This window comes from Lithobates pipiens, unplaced genomic scaffold (assembly GCF_037356315.1).
Source record: "Lithobates pipiens isolate NorthernLeopardFrog02 unplaced genomic scaffold, aLitPip1_a1.2 Scaffold_55, whole genome shotgun sequence".
NCBI classification, from domain to species: domain Eukaryota; kingdom Metazoa; phylum Chordata; class Amphibia; order Anura; family Ranidae; genus Lithobates; species Lithobates pipiens.
In genome coordinates, this window is record NW_027507877.1 from 3512628 (window position 1) to 3539482 (window position 26855).

The 26855-nt window shown below is 46.3% G+C and overlaps 1 protein-coding gene across 1 annotated transcript in view; it reads left to right on the top strand.

Annotated features, from left to right (window-relative positions):
- Positions 1 to 12998: 12998 nt before the first annotated feature.
- The window catches only part of LOC143957702 (cytosolic phospholipase A2 gamma-like), a 105946-nt gene continuing 92089 nt past the window's right edge, over positions 12999 to 26855 (top strand). Inside the window, exons 1-4 of the mRNA XM_077467394.1 lie at positions 12999 to 13025; positions 15656 to 15678; positions 16471 to 16555; positions 20494 to 20639. Of these exons, the coding sequence (XP_077323520.1) occupies positions 12999 to 13025; positions 15656 to 15678; positions 16471 to 16555; positions 20494 to 20639 (281 nt within the window). The remainder of the gene's footprint in view (positions 13026 to 15655; positions 15679 to 16470; positions 16556 to 20493; positions 20640 to 26855) is intronic.

Consider the following 26855-nt stretch of genomic DNA (forward strand, 5'->3'; position numbering starts at 1 on the left):
GCTCCCATACTAATGGGAGGAGTGGGGGTGGTTGCGGGCCGTGCACGTCGGCGTGCACAATGCTTTACTGCGCAGGCGCCAAAGCTGCAATTTTAAAAATCCCAGAGCGCCAGGGGGCTGTAAGTGGAAGACACAGGAGCTGTGGGCAGTAAGCATCCTAAGGGATTGGATCCAGGCAAACCTAAGACACCTACTCAGCATCAGGTTGTGCAGTTTAAGCATATATATTTATTGTGAGACTTGGAGCACAACTGTGATTGCACTTTTGTACTAGTACCTCTGCTTTGTAGCTTAGGACTATGTCTCCTCGTAAGAGAGTCTCAGGGGGAGGTAACAAGGGCACTGGTAAATCACCGCCTAGGTCTAGGGGTCCTAAAGATGCCTGTAGTTTACCACCTCCCCCTGCAAGACTGGAGCCAGCCTCACAGGATGAGTCAGTGCCCCTGTCAGGTTTTGCAGCCTCTCCTAATGTTTCAGCCCCGGTTTATGTCACTGAAGACTCCCTTAAGGCTACATTGGAGGGTTTTGAAGGGAGAATCATGAATTTTATTTCAGCTTCCCTAAAAGATAGCAGAAAAAGGGGTAGATCCCCTCCCTCGTCTGAGATTCCTCCTTCAGATGACACCTCTGACAATGAGGAAAGATCCCTATCATGGGATAGGGATCAAGAGCAGTCGGATGAGTCAGAGGAAGAGGAGAGAGTCCCCTCCTCCCAGGCACTCAGAAATTAGGTTTAATAATATACTGAGTTGGTGCGTAGCACATTCAGAATGCCCGCTGCTGAGGCCGCTACATCCTCTGTTTCTTCCCTGGGGTTCTGGAGAATCCCACAGACTGCCTTTTCCTTTCCAATTCATCCCTTAATGGATAAATTGTTGTATGAGGATTGGGGACATCCCGATAAACTGTTTGCTCCTCCTAAAAGGTTTTTTTATGCTTTATCCTCTGGAGGAAAGTTTCACCAAGAAATGGGGGGTCCCATCTGTCGATGCGGCTGTTTCTTGTGTGAATAGAAACCTGACCTGTCCTTTGGATAATGCTCAGGTATTTAAGGATCCAACTGATAAGAAGCTGGAAACGTTATTGAAAACCTCCTTTTCCATGGCTGGCGCTGTAGTGCAGCCTACAGTCGCAACTGTGGGGTTGTGTCAGTTCCTCAAGGAACAGGTTAAGCAGATGCTTGGCCTTCTTCCCAGTGAGGAAGTGGAGAATTATGCAGAAATTCCTCAAATTCTGTGTTTTATGATTGATGCGATTTTGGATTCGGTCCAACAAGCATCTCGTTTGTCTCTACTGTTGGTACACATGCGAAGGGCTCTATGGCTAAAAAATTGGGCAGCTGAGCTATCATGTAAGAAGTATTTGATTGGGTTCCCGTTTAAGGGGGAATGCTTATTTCGGGAGGAATTGGATAAACAAAAGATTACAGGGGGTAAATCTACTCTCCTTCCAATCAAAAAGAGCAAACGTCCATCATTTAGGTGTTCTCTTTCTCCTGGAGCATCAAGCTCTAAGCAGTGGCGAAGGCCTTCCCAACCTCCCTCGACAGGAAAGGCCCAAGGTCACGCCCAGGGGCAGAAAAAGACTTGGGGGCGAAATCCTGCCAAGCAGAGCCCAAAAGCTTCCTTGTGAAGGGGTGCCCCCACTCGGCCGAATGGGGGGAAGGCTCCTGCAGTTTGCAGAAGCCTGACGGGAAGAGATCCGGGACAAGTGGGTAACCTCCTCGATATCTCTGGGCTACAAGCTAGAGTTTCAGGAGATTCCACCTTCTCGCTTTCTAAGGTCAAAGATCCCCAAGGATCCAGTAAAGCAAAAACCGCTACTTCTGGCCTTAGATCACTTAATATCCCAGGGGGTGATAGTAGAAGTGGACCCAAAAAACAGGGTTCAGGCTTTTACTCAAATCTCTTCACCGTTCCAAAGCCAAATGGAAATGTCAGACCTATCCTGGATCTGAAGGATCTGAACCAGTTTTTGCGCATCCGGTCCTTCCGAATGCAGTCAATACTTTCTGTGGTCTCCTCCCTGCAAGGGGTAGAGTTTATGGCATTGATAGATATCAAGGATGCATATCTTCATGTGCCAATTTTTTCCGCACACCAAAAGTATCTAAGGTTCGTGGTAGATCAGCGCCATTTTCAATTTGTGGCCTTGCCGTTTGGTCTCGCTACGGCTTCTCGAGTCTTCACAAAGATTCTAGACCCTCTCTTGGTAAACCTAAGAGCTCAGGGTTTAACCGTGATGGCTTATCTAGACAATTTACTTCTCATAGAGGAAACAGTAGCGCTCCTGAACCACAGTGTTATCAGAACGCCTAGGTTGGATTATACCTGGAACACCTGGAACGCCTAGGTTGGATTATAAACCTAGAAAAGTCGTCCCTACAGCCTGCTACTAGGTTGGAGTATCTGGGCATGGTCATCCACACCGCTCAGGGCGGGGTGTTTCTACCAAGGCCAAAGGCCATGGCTATAGGGGATCAGGTGCGCCTAATTCTGGGCAGAAGATCTTCCCCCATTCGGTTGTGTATGGGACTGTTAGGGAAAATGGTCGCCTCCTTCGAGGCCGTTCCATTCACCCAGTTTCACTCAAGGCCTTTGCAAAGATGCATCCTTGCGGCTTAGAACAGGAAGCCCCAGGCCTTGGACCTTCCTATGTGTCTATCCCCAGGGACACGCAAGAGTCTCGTTTGGTGGTTACAGACCAAGAATCTGCTGAAATCTTCCTCTTCCATTGAAGATTATCACGACAGATGCCAGCCTGACAGGCTGGGGAGCAGTGTTGGAGGAGACGTGCTCGCAGGGTAAATGGTCTGTGACCGAGAAGCTATTGCCCATGAATGTTTTGGAGATCCGGGCAGTTTATATGGCTCTCATAAACTGGTCTTACAGACTACGGGGTCTCCCTGTTCGAGTTCAGTCCGACAATGCCACAGCTGTGGCCTATATCAATCACCAGGGTGGCACCAGTAGTCTGGTTGCACAAAGAGAGGTGAATCGCATACTTGCTTGGGCAAAAAGGCATGTTCCATGCCTTTCTGCAGTCTTCATTCCTGAAGTGGAAAATTGGCAAGCGGACTTTGTAAGCCACCAACAGTTATGCCCAGGAGAATGGGCTTTACACCCCGACATATTTCGGAACATATGTCACAAGTGGGGCACTCCGGACGTAGATCTGTTTGCGTCCAGATTCAACAGGAAACTGGACAAGTTTGTGTCAAGGACAACAGATTTTGGTAGCTTGGCCCGGGCGACCTTGGTACGCAGAAATCATGAAGTTGGCAGTAGGCAGGCCGTGGATTCTCCCTCTCCAGCCAGATCTGCTCTCACAAGGTCCAATTTACCATCCTGCTTTAAACAGTCAGAGTTTAACCGTTTGGCTGCTGAGACCCACATTCTGAGAGATCGTGGACTCTCAGAGTCAGTCCTTTCTACTCTGGTCAATGCCAGAAAGCCGGCCTCCAGGCTTATTTACTACAAGATCTGGAAGGCATATGTTTCCTGATGTGAACCCAGGGGATGGCATCCTAGAAAGTATGTCATTAGCAGGATCTTGGCTTTCCTACAATCGGGCCTAGAAATGAATTTGGCCGTAAGCACTATCAAGGTGCAGATTTTGGCCTTGTCAGTGTTTTTTCAGAAGCCACTTGCATCACATTCACTTGTGCGGGCTTTCATCCAGGGGGCCATGCGGTTAAGGCCGCCAGTCAAACCTCCGGTATGCCCATGGGATCTGAATTTGGTTCTCTCGGCATTGCAGGGGCAACCATTTGAACCTTTGCATCAGGCTTCATTAGTTCTTTTGACTAAAAAATTGGTTTTCTTGATAGCCATATCCTCGGCTAGAAGAGTGTCAGAACTAGCAGCTCTCTCCAGCAAGGAACCTTATCCAATTATTCATAAGGACCTGGTAGTAATGCGTCCTAATAGGTCCTTTCTGCCTAAGGTGGTTTCAGGATTCCATTTGAATCAAGATGTAATCCTACCATCCTTTTTTCCGGATCCACAGTCCACAGAAGAAGAATCTTTGCACACTTTGGATGTGGTTAGGGCAATCAGTATCTATCTTCAGGCAACTGTTCAGATAAGAAAAACTGATTGCTTATTTATTTTGCCGGAAGGTCCTAGGAAGGGCCAGGCGGCATCAAAATCCCCTCTCTCATGATGGATCAGACAGGTTATTCTTCAGGCCTATAGTGTGAAGGGGAGGATTCCTCCTTTTCGGGTGAAAGCGCACTCTACTAGGGCTGTTAGTGCTTCTTGGGCAGTGCATCACCAGGCCTCCCTGGCTCAGATCTGTAAGGCTGCAACTTGGTCATCAGTCCACACATTCACCAGATTCTATCAGGTGGATGTCAGAGGGCAAGAGGATATCGCCTTCGGGCGCAGCGTACTGCAGGCTGCAGTTTAGATCCTATGGTCCATGGCGGTCTATAATTATGATCTGTGTCTCCCTCCCCTCAAACTGAGCATTGCTTTGGGACATCCCACTATGTAATGAAGCTCCTGTGTCCCGTGATGTATGATCAAGAAAATAGGATTTTTATATACAGCTTACCTGTATAATCCTTTTCTTGAGAGTACATCACGGGACACAGGGCTCCCGCCCTTCTTGGGTTTTACGTGGTTTCTTATTGCTTTGCGACAAAACTGAGGTGCCTCCCATATGGGAGGGGTTATATAGGGGAGGAATTCTCCTTAATTGGGGGTTAACCAGTGTCCAATCACCAGAGGTGCCTATATAATCCATTATGTAATGAAGCTCCTGTGTCCCGTGATGTACTCTCAAGAAAAGGATTTTACAGGTAAGCTGTATATAAAAATCCTATTTTTATTTATTTATTTATTTTTTCACAAAATTGTCATTGTAATAGGTTATTTCTCTCACGTGACACGTGTATACCACAGATGATGCCCCAAAATAAATTCTGCTACTCCTCCTGAGTATTACGATACCACATGTGTGGGACTTTTCCACAGCCTGGCCACTTAGAGAGGCCCAACATGCAGGGAGCGCCATCATGTGTTCTAGGAGCATAAATTACACATCTAACTTGTTGACTACCTATTACACTTTTGAAGGCCCTGGAGCACCAGGACAGTGACACTGACGTGGCACTGATGACAGATGGCACTAATACGTGGCACTGACACGTGACACTGATGACAGATGGCACTGATACATGGCATTGATGACACGTGACACTGACAGGTGGCACTGATGACAGATGGCACTGATACGTGGCACAGATGGCACTAATATGTGGCACTGATGACACGTGACACTGGTATGGCACTGATGACAGATGGCACTATGTGGCACTGATGACAGATGGCACTTATACATGGCACTGGGGACAGATGGCACTGACAGGTGGCACTGGGGACAGATGGCACTGACAGGTGGCACTGGGGACAGATTGCAGTGGGGACAGGTGACATTGTGGGACCTTTTATTTATTTATTTATTTTTTTATCTACTCACGGCCGCTGCTGCAGCCGTTTATCTCTCCCTCCTCACACGCTGTCTGTGTGAGGAGGGAGAGCCGGCGATGAGAGATGATCTCATATATTTACATATGAGATCATCTTTCATTGGGCACGCCGATTGTGCTGTAAACGGTCAATGTGATTGGCCGCTTACAGCGATCTGTGACTGGCTGTGTCCAGGGGACACAGCCAGCACAGAACTTCCCCGATGCCCACTCACGGGAGTGCGCAAACCGGAAGTAAACAGGAGGACTTCCAGTGATGGCCTCCCGGCAATTAGCGTCCGCTCTGCAGCCGTCTTTCGGCTATAGAGTGGACGCCTAGTGGTTAAATAAACACTTATCTATGTAAACAAACAGTTTTATTTATTTTTTTCACCTATTAAAACATTTAACAAGATGAGAAAGACAGAGAGAGAAAATGAAAAAGGGAGATTGAGAGAGAGGGGGAGCATGGGGGAATGAGAAAAAGAGGGGGAGAGGTAGATAAAGAAGGGGGGGTGGAGGGTGAGGGTGAAAGAGGGTGAGAGAGAAGGAAAGAGAGGGGGGAGAGAAGGAGGGAGGGGGAGATAAGGAGAGGGTGAGGGGGAGAGAGAGGGAGAGAGAAGGAAAGAGAGGGGGGAGAGAAGGAGGGAGGGGGAGATAAGGAGACGGTGAGGGGGAGAGAGAGGGAGATAGAAGGAAAGAGAGGGGGGAGAGAAGGAGGGAGGGGGAGATAAGGAGAGGGTGAGGGGGAGAGAGAGGGAGATAGAAGGAAAGAGAGGGGGGAGAGAAGGAGGGAGGGGGAGATAAGGAGAGGGTGAGGGGGAGAGAGAGGGAGAGAGAAGGAAAGAGAGGGGGGAGAGAAGGAGGGAGGGGGAGATGAGGAGAGGGTGAGGGTGTGAGAGAGAGGGAGAGAGAAGGAAAGAGAGGGGGAGAGAGGAAGGTCAGCTCTGATATTCTGGTCTCAATCAAAGGTGGCGGGATTGGGAAAAGGGTGGGTTGCACCAGCACCCATTAGCTCACTAGGCAGCAGGAGGCAGATCAGTATGGATGAACTTGATGTTAGAGTCAAACTTAAGTTCGACTTGAACATCGGGTGTTTGCCGAACAGCGAATATTATAGGGCGTTCACAGGAAACTCGAATGTCCACGGAACGCCCCATAATGTACTGCGAGATCGGCCAAAGCATGAACCTGTCCTGCATGCTTTGGCCAATCACGATGCGCTCTGCTGAGAGAACCATGATTGGCCAAAGGCACCCTGTGGGGACTAAGTCCACGCCCTACACTATATAAGGCTGCTTACAGCGCGGCCGCATTTAGTGTTGTTGTTGTGGACAGAGAGATAGCTTGAGTTAGATTAGGCAGGCAGGTTATTTAATTAGTTGCAGTTTATATGATTGATATATATATATATATATATATATATATATATACACACACACACACACACACACACACACACACACATATACAGTATCTCACAAAAGTGAGTACACCCCTCACATTTTTGTAAATATTTTTTCATGTGACAACACTGAAGAAATGACACTTGTCTACAATGTAAAGTAGTGAGTGTACAGCTTGTATAACAGTGTAAATTTCCTGTCCCCTCAAAATAACTCAACACACAGCCATTAATGTCTAAACCACTGGCAACAAAAGTCAGTACACCCCTAAGTGAAAATGTCCAAATTGGGCCCAAAGTGTCAATATTTTGTGTGGCCACCATTATTTTCCAGCACTACCTTAACCCTCTTGGGCATGGAGGTCACCAGAGCTTCACAGGTTACCACTGGAGTCCTCTTCCCCTCTTCCATGAAGCTGGTGGATATTAGAGACCTTGCACTCCTCCACCTTCCATTTGAGGATGTCCCACAGATGATCAATAGGGTTTAGGTCTGGAGACATGCTTGGCCAGTCCATCACCTTAACCCTCAGCTTCTTAAGCAAGGCAGTGGTCATCTTGGAGGTGTGTTTGGGGTGGTTATCATGATGGAATACTGCCCTGCGCCCCAGTCTCTGAAGGGAGGGGATCATGCTCTGCTTCAGTATGACACAGTACATGTTAGTATTCATGGTTCCTTCAATGAACTGTAGCCCCCCCCCCCCCCCCCATTCCGGCAGCACTCATGCAGCTCCGGACCATAACACTCCCGCCACCATGCTTGGCTGTAGACAAGACACACTTGTCTTTGTACTCCTCACCTGGTTGCCGCCACACATGCTTGACCAAATAAGTTTATTTGAACCAAATAAGTTTATCTTGGTCTCATCAGACCACAGGACATGGTTCCAGTAATCCACGTCCTTAGTCTGATTGTCTTCAGCAAACTGTTTGCAGCCTTTCTTGTGCATCATCTACAGAAGAGGCTTCCTTCTGAGATGACAGCCATGCAGACCAATTTGATGCAGTGTGCAGCATATGGTCTGAGCACTGACAGGCTGACCCCCCACCCCTACAACCTCTGCAGCAATGCTGGCAGCACTCATATGTCTATTTCCCAAAGACAACCTCTGGATATGACGCTGAGCACGTGACCTCAACCTCTTTGGTGGACCATGGTGAGGCCTGTTCTGAGTGGAACCTGTCCTGTTATACCACTGTATGGTCTTGGCCACCGTGCTGCAGCTCAGTTTCAGGGTCTTGGCAATCTTCTTATAGCCTAGGCCGTCTTTATGTAGGGCAAAAAATTTTTTTTCCAGATCCTCAGAGAGTTCTTTGCCATGAGGTGCCATGTTGAACTTCCAGTGACCAGTATAAGAGAGTGAGAGCGATAACACCAAATTTAACACACCTGCTCCCCATTCACACCTGAGACCTTGTAACACTAACGAGTCACATGACACCAGGGAGGGAAAATGGCTAATTGGGCCCAATTTGGACATATTCACTTAGGGGTGTACTGACTTTTGTTGCCAGCGGTTTAGACATTAATGGCTGTGTGTTGAGTTATTTTGAGGGGACAGCAAATTTACACTGTTATACAAACTGTACACTCACTACTTTACATTGTATACAAGTGTAATTTCTTCAGTGTTGTCACATAAAAAAGATAGAAGAAAATATTTAGAAAAATGTGAGGGGTGTACTCACTTTTGTGAGATACTGTATACTCTGCATTCAGTGTAGCCTATATATACAGTGCATTCAATGGTGTACATTATATAATACACTTCAGGTGATGAATAAATATATATATATATATATATATATATATATATATATATATATATATATATATATATATATATATATATATATGTACACACTCTGCATTCAGTGTAGCCTATATATACAGTGCATTCTTTGAAGTACAATTTCTAATACACTTCAGACGGTGTACACAGTATATAATACAGTGTAGTGTACTGTGAAAAGAAGAAAATCCCCATCATATCTGGAAGGCCACCAAGGAGAGGCAGACACTCACAGGACACTAAAAGAGGGCAAGCAGCCTCTGTCTACAGTCCACAGTGGTGGCTGTGGACATGGTGCATCCTCTGCAGGTGGCCGTGGGGCACGCTTGTCCTTTTTTTTTTGCTGCTGGCCATGTTATTGAGCCACAACCAGGGATGAGCTTTATGTTCGACTCGAGTATTGGCTGTTCGACAGTTCGCTGAACAACAAACAATTTTGAGTGTTCGCGGCAAATTCGAAAGCCGCGGAACACCCTTTAAAAGTCTATGTGAGAAATCAGAAGTGCTCATTTTAAAGGCTTATATGCAAGTTATTGTCGGAAAAAGTGTTTGGGGACCTGGGTCCTGCCCCAGGGGACATGTATCAATGCAAAAAACTGTTTTTAAAAAAAATGATTTTAATAATGCTTAAAGTGTGTGGGGTACCCCCAAAAATCCATAGCAGACCCTTATCCGAGCCCGCAACCTGGCAGGCTGCAGGAAAAGAGGGGGGCGAGAGAGCGTCCCCCCTCCTAAACCTTACCAGGCCACATACCCTCAACATTGGGAGGGTGCTTTGAGGTAGCCCCTCAAAGCACCTTGTCTCCATGTTGATGGGAAGAAGGACCTCATCCCCACAACCCTTGCCCAGTGGTTGTGGGGGTCTGCGGACGGGGTGCTTATCGGAATCTGGAATCCCCCTTTAACAAGGGGACCCCCAGATTCCAGCCCTCCATGTGTGAATTGGTAATGGGGTACATATGTACCCCTACCACTTCACAAAAAAAGTGGCAAAAAGGTTAAAAAAGACAAAAGACAGTTTTTGACAAGTCCTTTATTAAATTCTTCTTCTTTGCGCTTCTTTCATCTTCTTTCTTCTGGTCTTCTTTCCATGTTGTTCTTCTTCTCCACCTTCTTCTTCATCTTCTTCTTCTTCATCTTCTTATTCCTTCGCTCTTCTCGTCCTGCATCTTGCTCCGGGATCTTCTCTGCGCCCTCCGCACGATCCGCCTCTGTGGGAGTCTTCAGTAGTGTGACGCTCCACTTCTTCTGCCACTTCTTAAATAACATCTGATGACCCCACCCTCCTCTGATGCACGGGGACTTCCCTATGGCTTTCCCCGTGTTGTCAGTGGGGGCGGGGTCATGGTGGTTTACGTAAATGGGTGACTCCCTGCCCCCATCTGAACCCTACTGTACCTCCAGTCCTCTCAAAAACCTGCAATGAGAGGAATGAAGGTATAGCAATAGGTGTCACAAGTGCTTGCAGCCAATCTGCTAGCAGTACACCACCAGTTGATTTCAGTAGGCAAGTTTCCCTACTCCAGTTGTTGAACCGTAAAAAGAAACTTGTTCCCAGCCATCCGCATGCTCAGCGTCAAATTGCTAGTTTGGCCAAATTGCTAGCACTGCAGCTGCTGGCTTTTCAGCTGGTAGACACTGCCCCCTTTCGTGAATTTGAGGAATGTGCTGTACTACAGTGGAAGGTTAAAAAAAAGCCATTTCTTTTTGCGTAAGGCCATTCCAGCTCTCTACCGCCATGTGGAAGGCAATGTTTTGGCCTAGTTGGACAGGGCGTTCAGCAGTAAGGTTCATATTAACAATGACTCATGGCCCAGCAGGCAAGGGCAGAATGTAGGACAGAGTTCAGTATTGGAGCTTGTTCAGCCACCATGCCTCCAAAAAGCTAGTGGTGAGTCTGCCACAACATCTGCATGTTCCCCTGCCTCCTCTTCTTCTTCCTCTATGGCCTCTTCTGTATAATTGTCCTCTGAACCAGCAGTGCTCCATAAGCGCTCAAGGGGCTATGCAAGCAGTCAGGCAAAAAAGATGCCATGCAGTGCTTGAGTTGGTCTGCCTAGAGGACAGGAGCTACACTGGGGCAGAGATCCTGTCAGCTCTGCAGGGGTAGGCCCAGAGGTGGTTGGCACCACACCAGCTTCAGCCAGGAATGGTTGTATGGGACAATGGCACCAAACTCCTCTCTGCCCTCCGACAGGGACATTTGACCCATGTTTCATGTTAGGCACATGTCCTAAATTTGGTGGTGCAGCGTTTCTTGACCAGGTACCCAGGCTTACAGGATCTCCTGAGGCAGCCCAGAAAAGTCTGTGGTCCTTTCCACTGGTCATACAATTCCAGTGCTTGGCTGACTGACATTCAAAGGGAATGCAACTTGCCCACCAACCGCCTCATTTGTGACATGCCCACCAGGTGGAACTCAACGTTGCAATGCTGCAGCAGCTGCACACACAGCAAAGGGCCATCAATGAGTACCTGTGAGAGTATTGCACAAGGACAGGGTCAGGGGAGCTTGGCTTCTTTTTGCCACACCAGTGGCTACTGATCGAGGATGCATGCACTGTCCCGTCACATAGCATGCACCAGTGACACTGTAGTTCTAGTCTTCCTGCTGGAGCACATTCATGGAATCATGGACAGGGCTTCATGGAGTCGTGGACAGGGCACTGGGTCCGCCAAACACACAGGAAGAAGAGGAGGAGGACGATTACACGCAGCAGTCTTTAAGGGATGGTTTTCAGTCCCCAGAAACGCAAGGAATTGTACTTGGCTGGGAGGAGGTAGTTACGGATAATGTGATCCTTAGTGACCCAAAGGACTCATAATTGAATGCCTCTGAAAACATGCTGCATGGCCTCCATGATTCTGACCCTGGGATTCATGGTATCAAGGAGAGGGATCATTACTGGCTGGAAACCCTTTTTGATCCAGGTTACAAGGGCAAGGTTGCAAAACTCACCCTGCTTTCACAGAGGGAGCAGAGGATGAAACATCTTCATGAGACTTTGAAGAAAAGTTTGTGTAATGCATTTCCAGACCCCGGGAGGTTACAATTTCCTGGTCCTGGACAACGTGTAGCTGAGGCTTCGGTCAGGCACAGAAGGAGCGGTGGAGAAGGTGGCCGGCTGACCGATGCTTCTCTGCTTGGTTCCAGCAACCATAGCCAACCATAGCCAGCGTCTGCATTATATGGTGCAGAAATAGATAGGGGCAAAAGCAGACTTTGAGACCTTTCCAATAGAACATCCACTGGGTTACTGGGTCTTGAGGATGGACCACTGGCCAGAACTTGCTCAATATGCAATTGAGCTATTGGCCTGTCCTGCATCCAGCATGCTTTCCAAACACACATTCAGTGTTGCTGGAGGGTTTGTAATGGATCAAAGTGTGTGTCTGTCCACAGACTCTGTTGATAGGCTCACATTTATAAAAAGTAATCAGTCCTGGATCTGCAGCTATCAAGCACCTGATGCTGATGTAACTAATTGAATTTGCTATGGATCTGGGATCCCTTGAAGACTGCCTATGCTGCCTGTCCTATTCCTCAATCATGATGATGCTAGCTTCCAACAATATTTTTGATTTAGGGCACCACCACCACTCAAGGCCTGTCCATACCAGGCCCTTTGGGTCTGGTATAGATTTTAAGGGGAAGCCCCCATCAATTTTTAAAAAAAAAATTGGCCTGGGGTCCCTCCAAAATCCAGACCCTTATCTGAGCAGGCAACCTGGCAGGCCAGAGGAAAAGGGGGGGGTGAAAGATCACCCCCCTTCTGAACCATACCAGGCCACATGCCCTTAACATGGGGAGGGTGCTTTGGGGAAGATGTTAAGGTTTATTCATGAAAAAAAAGGGGGGGAGGGGGTTGAATGCATTCAGAAAGTATCTACGTGTTCATAAAATCAGGTTACAAGTATACACATTAAATCAGCAAAATAGACATGCCCATGCAAGGGCAAGTGCTAAGGTTTGGCTGACGTGTTTTGAGGAAAAAACTCTCTTCATCAGAGCCTTGTAGAATGACAAGAGAGGTCTGTATAGTGTTGTGGATCAAACATGCAGGGGACTGGCTGGTTGGGAGGAGTGACACATGTTAAGTGATGATTTCTCCTATGCTCCAGGTTTGTCCACATCCCACTGCTGTAAATGTCATAAAGAGATGTCATTTATATGTTTCTTATGGCAGTTCAATGTGTATCTGTTGATTGTGCCTGCATTCAGGTTTACAAAAAGGATGCAGCCTGCATGCATGTGTTTGGGAACAGGAGACAGTTGCTTCTGTAAGGAAGCTAGGTAACTCCAAACAGAAAGTGGTCTTGTGTTGCAATGAGGATATTAGCTGTCTCCATCCATGTGAGACATGATTGAACTGCCATCCATGATACACATTGAACTGCCAATAAGAAAATATGAATTTATCTCTTTATAACATTTAGAGCGGTGGGATATGGACAAACCTGGAGCATAGGAGAACTCATCACTTAACATGTGTCACTCCTCCCAATCAGCCACTCCCCTGTGTGTTTGATCCACAAAACTATGTAGACCTCTCTTGTCGTTCTACAAGGATCTGAAGAGGGTTTTTTCCTTGAAACACGTCAAAAAACGTTAGAACTTGCCCTTGCATGGGCATGTCTATTTTTCTGATTTAATGTGTATACTTTTAACCTTATTTTATGAACACGTAGATACTTTCTGTAGGGTTTCAACCCCCTCCCCCCCCCCCCTTTTTTTCATGAATAAACCTTAACATCTTGATCAATGTACTGGATAACGTGCCTTCCATCACTTTCTTACACTTTGCTTTGGGGTCCCCCAAAGCACCTTGTCCCCATGTTGATGGGGACAAGGGCCTCATCCCCACAACCCTTGACCGGTGGTTGTGGGGGAATTTGTAAGCCTCCTTTAACAAGGGTGCCCCCAGATCCCTCCTCCTATGCGAATAGGTGTGGGATACCCATTCAAAAGGGGAGGGCGGGATCTGTTGAGGGCATGGAGCCTGGTATGGTTCAGGAGGGGACGCTCTCTCATTCCCCCTTTTCCTGCAGCCTGCCAGGTTGCATGCTTGGATAAGGGTCTGGTATGGATTTTGGGGTGGACCCCCACACCATTTTTTTTAATTTGATGCAGGGTGGATTTTAGGAGGGACCCCCTCGCCATTTAAAAAATAAATAAATTGGCGTGGAGTTCCCCTTAATATCCATACCAGACCTTAAGGGCCTGGTATAGAATGGAGGGGAAAAGCAACACAGTTTTTTTCAATGATTTTTTATGTATATTTTTCCAGGAGCTGGCAATACAATACAGCCATAAGTGGTTTTAAATGACATTTGTTTCTTTAGAAATGACATTTTGCTGCTGTACTATTTTAAACATGGGGAAAATGCATCACTTTACAGGCAGACTAAGGGAGCCCCCACAGGAACAATATTTAAAGGAATATTTCATTTTTATTGTTTCACTTTAAACATTATTAAAGCAGAGTTCCACCCAACAGTGGAACTTCCACTCATTTATTTCCTCCCCCCTTCGGTGCCACAATTGGCACCTTTAGGATGGAGGGGGGACAGGATACCTCCTTTTCCCACAGCCACGGATATTGATGTCACAGCTCGGCTCCCTCCTCTTCCCTCCTCCTTCCCCTGTCGCTGGGCCAGTAAGAGAGAGAAGCGGAGTTTCGTGCATGCACAGTATAGTTCCCAGTGTGAAGCCGCAAGGCTACACTGCCAGGTTCTCTTACCCACAATGGTGGCGGCAGCACCCGACCGCTGATGGAAACATCAGCTGCGGTGCCGACATCGCTGGACTCCAGGATAGGTAAGTATCTTTTTATTAAAAGCCAACAGCTGCAGTATGTGTAGCTGCTGGTTTTTAATTTTTACAACGGTGGGCGGACCTCCACTTTAAAATCACTGCTCCTGAAAAAATATCCATTTTAAAACTTTTTTTTGCATTGATACATGTCCCCTGGGGCAGGACCCGGGTCCCCAAACACTTTTTGCGGTAATAACTTGCATATAAGCCTTAACAATTAGGACTTTTGATTTTTCATGTTCATGTTCCATAGATTTTAACGGTGTTTGCACAAATTTTTTGCATGTTCTGCCGCAAACCGAACTGGGGGGAGTCCGGCTCATCCCTACAGATCAGCTGTAGCTGTTAAAGAGGAAGTTAAAGAGGAAGTAAACCCCTGATGGGTTTACTTCTTCTTTGTCTCCCTGCAAAGGTAAATCATAATGGGCTACTATGCATCGCGATGTCACCGCTGTCCCCTGTAGTACGGAGCGTCCATCTTCTTCTGGGTATCGCTGCTCCGGCCACTCACAGCGCCGGAGCTGCGATGACGTCACTCCCAGGACATGCGCACAGAAGCCACCAATAACGGCATATTGCCACTAGCAGCGGCATATTGCTAACGGCGATAGTGCGCCTGCACGCCGCTGTCTGCGACGCATGCACCGTAGACAGTGGTGCCTGTCTTTTAGGTTTAAGAGATATTTCTTGGACTTACAGGTAAGCCTTAATCTAGGCTTACCTGTAGGTCAAAGTGGTTTGTAAGGGTTTACAACCACTTTAACTCTTCAGTTTCCCACTCCTTGTCATGCTGGTTGGTGGCTGTACCTATACAGTTTGAAACTGCTGATTCCTTCCTGCTATGACAGGGCAGGGGGGGGGGGGGGGGCTGTAGGGTCTCCCATGCACCTTGGGCACATCTGCAGTGCCAGATGGCCCTGGCATAAGGGATGATTAGGGTGTGCCCAGTGCAGAGTACCTTTACATGAAGCTACTGCTAACTGCTTTGGCATTGACTTGTGGAGATAAAATGTGTTGGAGGAAAGTTGATGTACACGGTCCTTACACTGCAAACATCCAAAAACTTTTCATTTATTTCTGGAAAAATGTTTTTTTTGTCATTTGGTTTGCTTCACAAAATTCACAAGATTGCTTCTGAACATAACAATGTGTCTTTTGTATTCTCACAGGATAACGTTGACATTGTAGATGGGTAAGTCAAGTCATTCTGATTTATTTGTGTAGCACTAACCCCCGAAGGAGGTTCTTCTCCTCGATTTACATCTAGGTGTCCCGTGGTAGATGGCCCAGTAACTTTAGAGATTGACGACAGATCCGCATAAAGGGATTTTTATTTGTAAAAAAACGCAGTTAACGAACAGTCTCTCAAAACAGGATCAGAGGGTTAGGAGGAAAATTCAGGTACTCTTAGCGTCAAAGTGAATAATGAAGAACTGACCGGAGATGGCACCGGACCACCTTGGAATCCTTCCTTTAGTTTCCTTGACTCGGGCTAGCCAGCCCCGAGACAGAAAGTTGGGTGGATCCGCACCCCAGGCCATAGCCTTCCTGGGGGCTGGTCAGGAGGACCAGGATCATACTTCTGGACCGGAACCCCAAACCACGTGACATCCGCATCTTAAGTACCCTCTACTAGAAAGCACAACAAGAGTGACACTCCCACTGGACGGCCTCCGAGAGAAAGTTACCTTAAAGCACCCAACCAAACTGTGGTTCCATACCTGCCAGAAGAGACAATGCCCCCGGTGGCCAGGCTGAACACCCTATAGTCCAGTCAGACTGATGCTGAGGTCCAAATTTGGAACAATTTTACCCAAACCAAACTGCAGTTCAGGTTTAACCTTAAATTTCAAAAACATAGCATTCCCTCACTGACAGGAGTTTTAATGACCTGTTCTATTCATAATGAAAAGGCCTTGGCTCTAGAGATACGTTAACTGTATTCTGTTTATAATACTGTTTTCCTTTTTTTTCCACTTAACAGATCAGAAGGGGAAACCATAGCTGTCAATGCAAGGAAGAAAAAAGTAAAGAAGACCCTTTTGTCCTTGGGCATGGAGGTTAGAGAGGTAAACTTCTTTACTGGACCGGCTGAGATTTGATCCATCTATGGGAAGGCTGACTAATCCATCAATAGACTTGGGTACAAGCAGCATGTTGGATTTTTAGCATGCAATTGTTGACAGTGGGTATAGCCAGTAACAGTAATCACTGTGTTCTCCCGGCAGGGACTGTTCCCTGTGCCCCTCCCCACTGGGATAACACAATAGCTCCACGAAAGTATTCCCCCATTAAACACTGACTGTGTTGATGGCAGAGTCAAGCTATTTTTTTTCCTGAAACCACAGGGCCCCTGGCATCTGGGAGGACTGACATGTCACCTCAGGGTGTTGGTTCCTAGGTATGGTGGGTGTGGACTGTGGCGGAAGTCACTTTGGATGGGGGCTTGTGGACCCCAGCTTCTCTTGGAGAGCTCTGGAAACTCCTTGTCCAGTTCCCCCGGCCCCTCCTATCTGTAAGTTACCCTGTGTCTAATAGGGGCACAGGGTGACCGAGAACCCCAGTCTGATCTCAAGAATATATGAAGATAAAGTCCCCTTTTTGTCAGAGATTATTGCTAGATGGTTTGAGGTGGGGTGGGGGTTGATTTTTGTTAAGTATCTGTATCCCATTGTTCTATTGCGTCTGTCTGCCGTTGCGAGAAAAAATATTATGGGATGTATATGTGTATGTGGATTAGCTGTGAGGAGGGAGGGGGGAATTCCTCCAACAGCTCCCCCTGCTGATAAGACAGTCTACTGATGAGAAGTTTGAATACACCTGTGTGTCTGTTACTGAATGTAATGTACCCCACCCTTTTTTTTGGTTTATTGCTCACAATGACAAAATGAAGGGAGAGAGGGTTAGGGCACATGACAACCTAGGACAGTAAGCAAACAGACCAGCAGACTCCAAAGACAAAAAAAGCCAAGTAGACAGTAGTACAAGGTCCTTAGGCCTGCAGCCGATGTTCTGTGCCTACGTAACAACAGATGTCTTCTATAGCAACCAAAATCTCACAGCACAGTGCAGGGATTCTTTGTATGAGTTTATCTTGATGCTTTCCCAGGCTCTCCACAGTACCGGGCTCTTGGAAGAGTAACCTCTGAAACTTAATCTCAAAACTCCATCACTTCCCACATGCCTAGGCCCTTTCTAGCAGAGTCTTATCCATGCCTCCAGGCAGCAAACAGGCCCTCTCTGGCAGAGCCTCCCCCGTGCCTCCGGGCAACAAACAGGCCCTTTCTGGCAGAGTCTCCCAAGAGACCCTGGGCAACAAACAGGCCCTCTCTGGCAGAGTCTCCCCCGTCCCTCCAGGCAACAAACAGGTCCTCTCTGGCAGACCCTCAAGCACCTGACTTGTTCAACACAGCTGTTCCTCACACATCAACACCATACCAAGGTCTGGGTGGGAGGACCCCGATCACCTGACCTCCCCAAATATATATACTGTATATACACACTCTCCCATCATGCATCAGTGGCCATGAAATTCCTTGGCTGAGAGACGTATGCATATTAATAACCTAACATTACTGCAGCTCATCATACTAACACTAAAAGTTAACAGCGCCACCTACTGAAAAAAGGGAGGTGCTACAGCTACACCATTAAGTGAAAATTGACAGTATCTAGCTGAGTGAAGTATAACAATTACAATAGTTGATGGAATGAACAACAATATCCAATTTCAAAATATAATCGCTCCACCACTGTGCCAACTCAAAGTGATATATAGTAACATCCACTGGGTTCAGTGACCACCACCTCTAGTTAAATTGCTTTCTCACCTCCAGTCTATGACCCCATTACAGAGTCATAATAGCCTTAATGAATTCCATTCAAGATGGGACTGGAATACTCCTGCCAGAATCGTCCCTGAAACACGCCACTTCACTTCTTATGTCTCGAACAACCATGTGACATACCGCAGAATAGAAATGGAGAAACCATAGTGCTCTTTGCTACAAATTGTTTATTCAAAACTGAATAATGGGATTAAAAACACTCACATAGAAAAAACAGCATGTAGTCAGCTCACCACGCTCTAAGTAAATGACATCAAGAGCAATGGCTCCTCATACCCGTAGGCATTATACCCTCCTAATGGGCTTCTTCAGCAGGTGGGGAGCCTGAACTGAACAACCATAAAGAGCTGTGCAAATTGACCAAGTGACCTTTGTATAAGCAAGCTTTCCCTTCAGCCTTACACAATTAGATATCTCCATACAGATATTGATTTACTCCATACTTGTATTCAGTTTGGAAATCCACCATGATGCTGTATGTGATGGAACACTTTTCACCACACCTGGGTGATGCAGGAGACAAAACGATTGACCGCATTACAAACGTAAATAAGGAAAATTGCTTTATTGGTATAAAAACATCCAACATGAAAAACCATTGAGTTTACAACATCATGACAGCACAGAGGGGAGCATGGTTGACGCGTTTCACAAATTTCTTCGCTTAGTCATAACCCAATAAGGAAAATTGGGTTATTGGTATAAAAACATCCAATATGAAAAGCCAACAAGGTTACAACATCATGACAGCACAGAGGGGAGCATGGTTGATACGTCTCACAAATTTATTTTCTTAGTTATTTCTTCGCTTCTCCCAAACAATGTCTCCTGCTCAATGGGAGCCTACCTATAATCCATGCAATCGGCCCCTAATCTACATTCAGGGCACCAGATGCATGGATTACAATGTTTTTTTTACCCAAAGCACACAATTAAAGCCTGAGGCTCTAATTTGCTTTGAAAAAGGGTGGGCTTGGGGTGCAAAGCACTGTGCCCTTGGCCCACCCAGGTGTGTGACAATAGCAAATGAATATTCGCTATTGTATTCCTGATTCTCCTCCCGGCCAATCCGGAAGCAGGTCTTAAGACTTGATTGGCCAAGAGAAGAGGCAATCGTATTGGCCACCGAGTGAAGGAGGAGGGAAGCTGACATGAAGCCTGAGACGCAGGGTGAAGCCGCCGAGCAGAAAGCCTGCATGAAGCCCGAAACGAAGGGTGAAGCCATCAAGGAGGAAGCCGACGCCGAGGAGGATGAGATCCAGGAAGGAGCCAAAGCCGACCACCCCCTAGATTAGGTAAGTGCGGGGCCGACCGACCGACCGACCAACCAGGTGGTGGTGGGTAAGTGCAGGGCCGACTGACCATGGGGGGGTGGCGGCGGGATCTCTTGTATTTGCTGCCCCCCAAAATGTACAGTCCTAGCCTTCACTGTTCCTGCCCTCTAAACCCTTCCAGCAGACCAAGGGCTTATAGCAGCAACCAAAAGAATGACTGTTTATTGAAACTCAGACAAATATTTTATACCCAACAGGAGGACATTCCTCTTGGGGATATTAGCATGACAACAGAAATCCAATTAGAAACTAACAGTGATCTTAATTAAATAGTAATCTAATTAAAGCAGCGTTCCACCCAAAAATGTAACTTCCGCTTTTTGTGACCCCCCCCTTCCGGTGTTACATTCGGCACCTTTCAGGGGGGAGCAGATACCTGTTTAATACAGGTATTTGCTCCCACTTCCGGGTATAGATAGCCGCATTATCTGCGGGTATCTACACCACATCCAGCACAACTCTGTGCAAAACAAATGGTACAGTGGAGGTAAGTATAGTATGCTTGTTATTTTAATCCAAGCCTCGCTTTCAGGGTAATCATGCCATTGTCCATCATTAGAGAACGATCGCCTCTCTCCATGGGATCAGAGGCTGAACTGAGCTCTTTACCATGCTCTGACCTGAAGAAGCAGACAAAATCCCTGGTCTCCTCCATGGGTCATAATCAGTGGGTAGGAGGATAGCCCTTAGTCCTCTTCAAAAGCCCCTGTCCTGGTTGGTTCTGTCCCAGTTGGGTTTGTCACACTGTGTTTTATTACCACTGTCTAACACATGCTATGCCTTTAACATAACTTATAACGGTAAAAATCTTTTTTTTTTGCAAAGCATTCCAACCCTCCTGTAATCGCGGTCTTGGGATCGGGAGGTGGACTCCGCGCCATGGTTGGTTTTCTGGGAACAATTTCAAAACTGATCGAACTCAACCTTTTAGGTGCCGTTACATACATCGGTGGGGTATCTGGATCTACATGGTATATACATTATAACAATTTTATATAGCATTGTGTTACCTGCATAACTTAACAGCTATCCTAATTTATTAGTCACCTTGCCCTGGGGAAATGTTTTACATTTTTCACATGCATTGTAAAATCAGAATTTTTTGCTAGAAAATTAACTTTAAACACACATACACACCCACACCCACGCCCACACACCCACACACCCACACGCCCACACACAAACAAACACACACACACACCCACCCACACGCCTCCACACACCCACACACACGCCCACACACACTTACACACACACCCACATGCCCACACACAAACAAAACACACACACACGCCTCCACACACCCACACATACACGCACATACACACACCCACACACATACACACACCCACACACATACACACACCCACACACATACACACATACCCATACCCACATACACCCACACCCACCTATATACATACACACACACACACACATACACATACATATACTACTGTGAAAAAGTTTAAGGCAGGTATAAAAAAAAAAGAAATTGTGTTAAAAGTTTATGTTTTATCAATTAACAAAATGGAAAAGTAAATGAAAAAACACAGTTGTTGGAGGATCTCGGCAGGTAGGTTGTTCCATGTACATCTTGGAGAACTAGCACAGATGTTGTGTGGGTGTGTCGGCCCCCTCAAATCCTACTGTCTCTTCATGTCATCCCAGACAGACTCCATGATGTTGAGAGATCAGCGCTCTGTGGGGGCCAACCCATCTCTTGCAGGATACTTTGTTCTCCCCTATGTTGATGATAGTTCTTATTGACATTGGTTGTATGTTTGGGGTCGTTGTCCTGCTGCAGAATACATTTGGGGTCAATCATACGCCTCCCTGATGGTCTGGCATGATGGAGAAGTATCTGCCTGTATTTCTCAGCCCTGATGGCGCCATTGATCCTGACCAAATCTCCGACTCTGTTTGCAGAAATGCAGCCCTAAACTTGCAAGGAACCTCCACCATGCTTCACAGTTGCCTGCAGGCACTCATTATTGTACGGCTCTCCAACCCTTCATCAACAAAATACCTCCTGCTACAGGCAAATGTTTCACATTGTGATTCATCAATCCAGAGCACCCGCTGCCATTTTTCTGCACCCCAGTTTCTATGTTTTCCTCCATAGTTGAGTCACTTAGCCTTGTTTCCACATCGGACGTTTGGCTTTTTGGCCGCAATAAGACCACTTCTGGACAGACTTCTCCAGACATTAGATGGGTTTACATGGGCTCCATTGGTTTCTGCCAGTTTTGTGCTAATGGCAGTGCTGGACATCCTCCAAGGTGGAACAGAAGTAAGCCTGATGTGTCCTTCATCTGCTGCATTACATTTCCTTGACCAACCACTGCATCCACACTCCTCAACATTGCCCGTTTTTTTGTGCTTCTTCATATGAGCCTGAGCAGCACATCTTGAACCCCCAGTCTGTTTTAACCACTTTAGCTCTGGAAGAATTGGCTGCTCAATGACCAGGCCATTTTTTGTGATACGGCACTGCGTCGCTTTAACTGAAAATTGCGCGGTCGTGCGACGCTGTACAAAAAATACAAAATGGATGTCCTTTTTTTTTACCACAAATAGAGCTTTTTTGGTGGTATTTGATAATCTCTGTGGTTTTTATTTTTTGCACTATAAACAAAAGAATGCGTAAATCTTGGAAAAAACATGATATCGTTTACTTTTTGCTATATTAAATATCCCCAATTTAAAAAAAAAAAATAATAATTTTTTCTCAGTTTAGGCCAATACCTATTATTCTACATATTTTTGGTAAAAAAAAAAATCGCAATAAGCGTATATTGATTGGTATACGCAAAATGTATAGCGTCTACAAAATAGGGAATAGATTTATAGCATTTTTTTTTTTTCTTTTACTAGTAATGGCCTTTTGATACATTTTTGGGACCATTGTCATTTATACAGTGATCAGTACTATAAAACTGCACTGATTACTGTATAAATGTCACTGGCAAGGGATGGGGTTAACACCAGGGGCGGACTGACAACTCATGGAGCCCCCAGGCAATAGGAGATTATGGGGCCCCCGGGAAATAGGAGATTATGGGGCCACACAGTATACACACACAGTATACACACACAGAATACACATACGCACACTGAAAAGGTACTGGAGAGGCGGGGAAGCTATAATCTTGGGATTTTAAAAAAAAACACAGATTTTCACATACCCTCCCTAGTTTTATTGAGGCTGGCAACCCTGATGGGGCCCCCTAGTGGCATGGGGCCCTCGGGCAGTGCCCGAGTGCCCCAATGGTCAGTCCGCCCCTGGTTAACACTAGGTGGTGATCAAGGGGTTAACTGTGTTCCCTAGTGTGTGTTCTAACGGTGGAGGGGATGGGACTGACTAGTAGACTTGTGCACAAAAAAAAAATGTATATATGTGTATATTGATTAGGATAAATTATATATATATATATATATATATGTGTATATATATATATTCTTTTAAATATTTAATACCAGTGCAGAGGTTGGTGACCTGGTTGACAGGCATACCCTGCAGTGGTACCATCATATTTTTGGGTTTATAGTTTGCAAAAGCGGTGTTTAGTTTTATTTAACCACTTCAATACAGGGCACTTAGACACCTTCCTGCCCAGACCAATTTTGAGCTTTCAGCGCTGTCGCACTTTGAATGACAATTGCGCGGTCATGCTACACTGTACCCAAATGAATTTTTTATCATTTTTTTTCGCACAAATAGAGCTTTCTTTTGGTGGTATTTGATCACCTCTGCGGTTTTTATTTTTTGCGCTACAAATAAAAAAATACCGAAAATTTTGAAAAAAAATATGTTTTTTTTTTGTTTCAGTTTCAAAACTTTGTAAATAAGTACGTTTTCTCCTTCACTGATGGGCACTGATGGGGCTACACTGATGGGCACTGATAAGGCGGCACTGATGGGTACCAATGTGGCACCAATGAAGTGGCACTGATAGGCGGCACTGATAGGCGGCACTGATGGGCGACACGGATGGGTGACACGGACGGACACTGATAGGTGGCACAAATTGGCACTGATAGCTGGCACAGATGGGCGGCACGGATGGGCGGCACAGATGGGCATGGATAGGCGGCACAGATGGGCATGGATGGGCATGGATAGGCGGCACAGGTGGGCACTGATAGGCGGCACAGGTGGGCACTCATAGGCGGCATTGGTGTTATACTATAGTAATGGATGCCAATCAGTGCCAAACAATAATGCATGCCAATCAGTGATGCCCATTGTGGGCACTGATTGGCATCCATTATGGGCACTGATTGGCATCCATTGTGCTGACTGGTATCCCTGGTGGTCTAGGGAGGATTACCTTTTCCCTGGTGGTCTGGTGGCGTCCCTGGTGGTCCAGTGTGGGCATCCTCGGGGGGGCTGTGCTGATAATCGATCAGCACAGACCCCCCCTGTCAGAGGAGCAGCCGATCGACTCTCCTCTACTCATGTCTGACAGACGCGAGTGAGGGAAAGCCAATCACTGGCTCTTCCCATTTACACTGTGATCAGCCGTGATTGGACACGGCTGATCACGTGGTAAAGAGTCTCCGTTGGAGACTCTTTACTGAGATCGTAGTTGCCGGGTGTCAGACTGACACCCCGCAACAACGATCGCCGCGATGCGTGCCCCCGGGGGCGCGCATCGGCTCATAATCCTGAGGACATCATATGACGTCCGATCAGGATTATGCAACCACTTTGCAGCCGTCAATTGCCTATAGGGCGGGCGGCAAGTGGTTAAATATTTTGTAGTGGTATTAACACATTTATAGGTTTATAACTTGAATCACAGGTTTTAGACTCTACCGAATGTGTCTTTGGAAATACGGTAATATAATAAAAAGTAACGTTAGCGCAACCCTCGTTATATACACATACAAATTAGATTGACTCACATAGTGATATTTCTATACTGGGTTGCAGCAAACAGATACATTTTATATTGTGCATTCCTAGTGCGCCGGTAGTCCATTTTTTCTTTAAAAAAAAATAATTTAGTTTTGGTTTGTTGTCATTCGTAAAATACATAAAATTGCCTAAACTACAGTTTGGTTTGGGTACAATTATCTAAATTAGACCTCAGCATCAGTTTGACTGGTCTGTGAGATGTTTAGCCTGGCCACAGGGGGCGCTATCTCTTCTGGTAGGCATGGAACTCTGGTCTGGTTAGGTGCTTAAGTTACTCTCTCTCAGAGCCCACCCAGTGGGAGTGGCGCTCTCGCTGTGCTTTCTGGGAGAGGGTATTTAAGATGCAGATGTCCCGTGGTTCGGGGTTTCGGTCCAAAATGATGTACTGACTTCATGGTCCTGGTCCTCCTGACCAGCCCCCAGGAAGGCTATGGCCTGGGGTGCGGATCCACCCGATTTTGATGTCTCGAGCCTGGCTAGCCCAAGGCAAGAAAACTGAAGAAGGATTCTGAGGTGGTTGGGTGCCGTCTCTGGTTCGGGAGAGACCCAGTGACTTCAAGCATTCCAGGGGATGACTCTTCAGAAGAAGATCACGTACGGGTTGGTTTCTTAGTAAGAGCCTGGAAGGGCTGAAGTACGCAAGAGAATCCAGTCTTGTGGATATCGCCAAGCTGGCTGAAAGATCCAGGTATCCTTCAAGTGTTTTCAAGCTTAAAGAGGGATTCCACCTACAAAAAAATATTAAAAGCCAGCAGCTATAAATACTACAGCTGCTGACTTTTAATAAATGGACACTCACCTGTCCCAGGGTCCAGCGATGTCGGCAGCTGAGATCGAACGATTGCTCGGCTCTCGGCTGCTGCCGCCTCCATTCTTGGTGAGGAAATTTGGGAAGTCAAGCGTTGCGGCTTCTCTTCCCGGTTTCCTACTGCTCATACACGAGTAGCGCAGTGCAATAGGAATGGTCCACGCTGTCTCTGGGACCCGTGTGTGTCCCAGCAGACAGCGCGGCGGGACAGGAAACAGCATAGACTCTCGTGGGAGGAAGTGGGTGCAAATACCTGTCTTAGAAAGGTATCTGCACCCCCCCCCTGAAAGATGCCAACTGTGACACCGGAGGGGGGGAGGGTTCCGATGAGCGGAAGTTCCACTTTAGAGTGGAATCCTGCTTTAAGTTTTCCTACATGTTCTACAACAACGTCTGTGGCAGAGACTTGTTCCTGAGTAAGCACCTTCTTGGCTTCTAGGCCTTGTGAGAGGGACTGTCCAACCTGAGTGATCATCCAGTTGCGAATGGCTATTCTCTGGATGCAGTCAATGTAAGCAAGTTCTTCAACATTTTGACTTTGACACTAAGAGTACCTGAACTTCCCTTTCCAACCCTCTGATCCCAATTTAAGAGACTGTTCATTGTCTACATTTTACAAATAAAATCCATTAAAGTGGATCTGTTGTCAGTCTCTCAAGTTACTGGGCCACCTACCACAAGACACCCCTAAACATACAATGAGGAAGACAGAAGGTAACGGTAAGCCCAAATCTAACCAGCAGCTCCTTCGGGGGGTGAGTGCTACATATATATATATATATATATATATATATATATATATATATATATATATATATATATATACAGTATCTCACAAAAGTGAGTACACCCCTCACATTTCTGTAAATATTTTCTTCTATCTTTTCATGTGACAACACTGAAGAAATGACACTTGTCTACAATGTAAAGTAGTGAGTGTACAGCTTGTATAACAGTGTAAATTTTCTGTCCCCTCAAAATAACTCGACACACAGCCATAGTTACATAGTTAGTCAGGTTGAAAAAAGACACAAGTCCATCCAGTTCAACCTTAAAAACAATAAATAAATAAAATAAAAAATATCGTACCATCCAATATACCCAATTTTATGCCCACAATTGATCCAGAGGAAGGCAAAAAAATAAAAATAAATCCAGCAGAGCATGATCCAATTTGCTACAGCAGGGGAAAAAAATTTCCTTCCTGATCCCCGAGAGGCAATCGGATTTTCCCCGGATCAACTTTACCTATAAATATCAGTACCCAGTTATATTATGTACACTTAGGAAATAATCCAGGCCTTTCTTAAAGCAATACACTGAGCTGGCCACAACCACCTCTGGCGGGAGTCTATTCCACATTTTCACAGCTCTTACCGTGAAGAAACCTTTCCTTATTTGGAGATGAAATCTCTTCTCCTCTAGACGTAAAGAGTGCCCCGTGTCCTCTGGGTT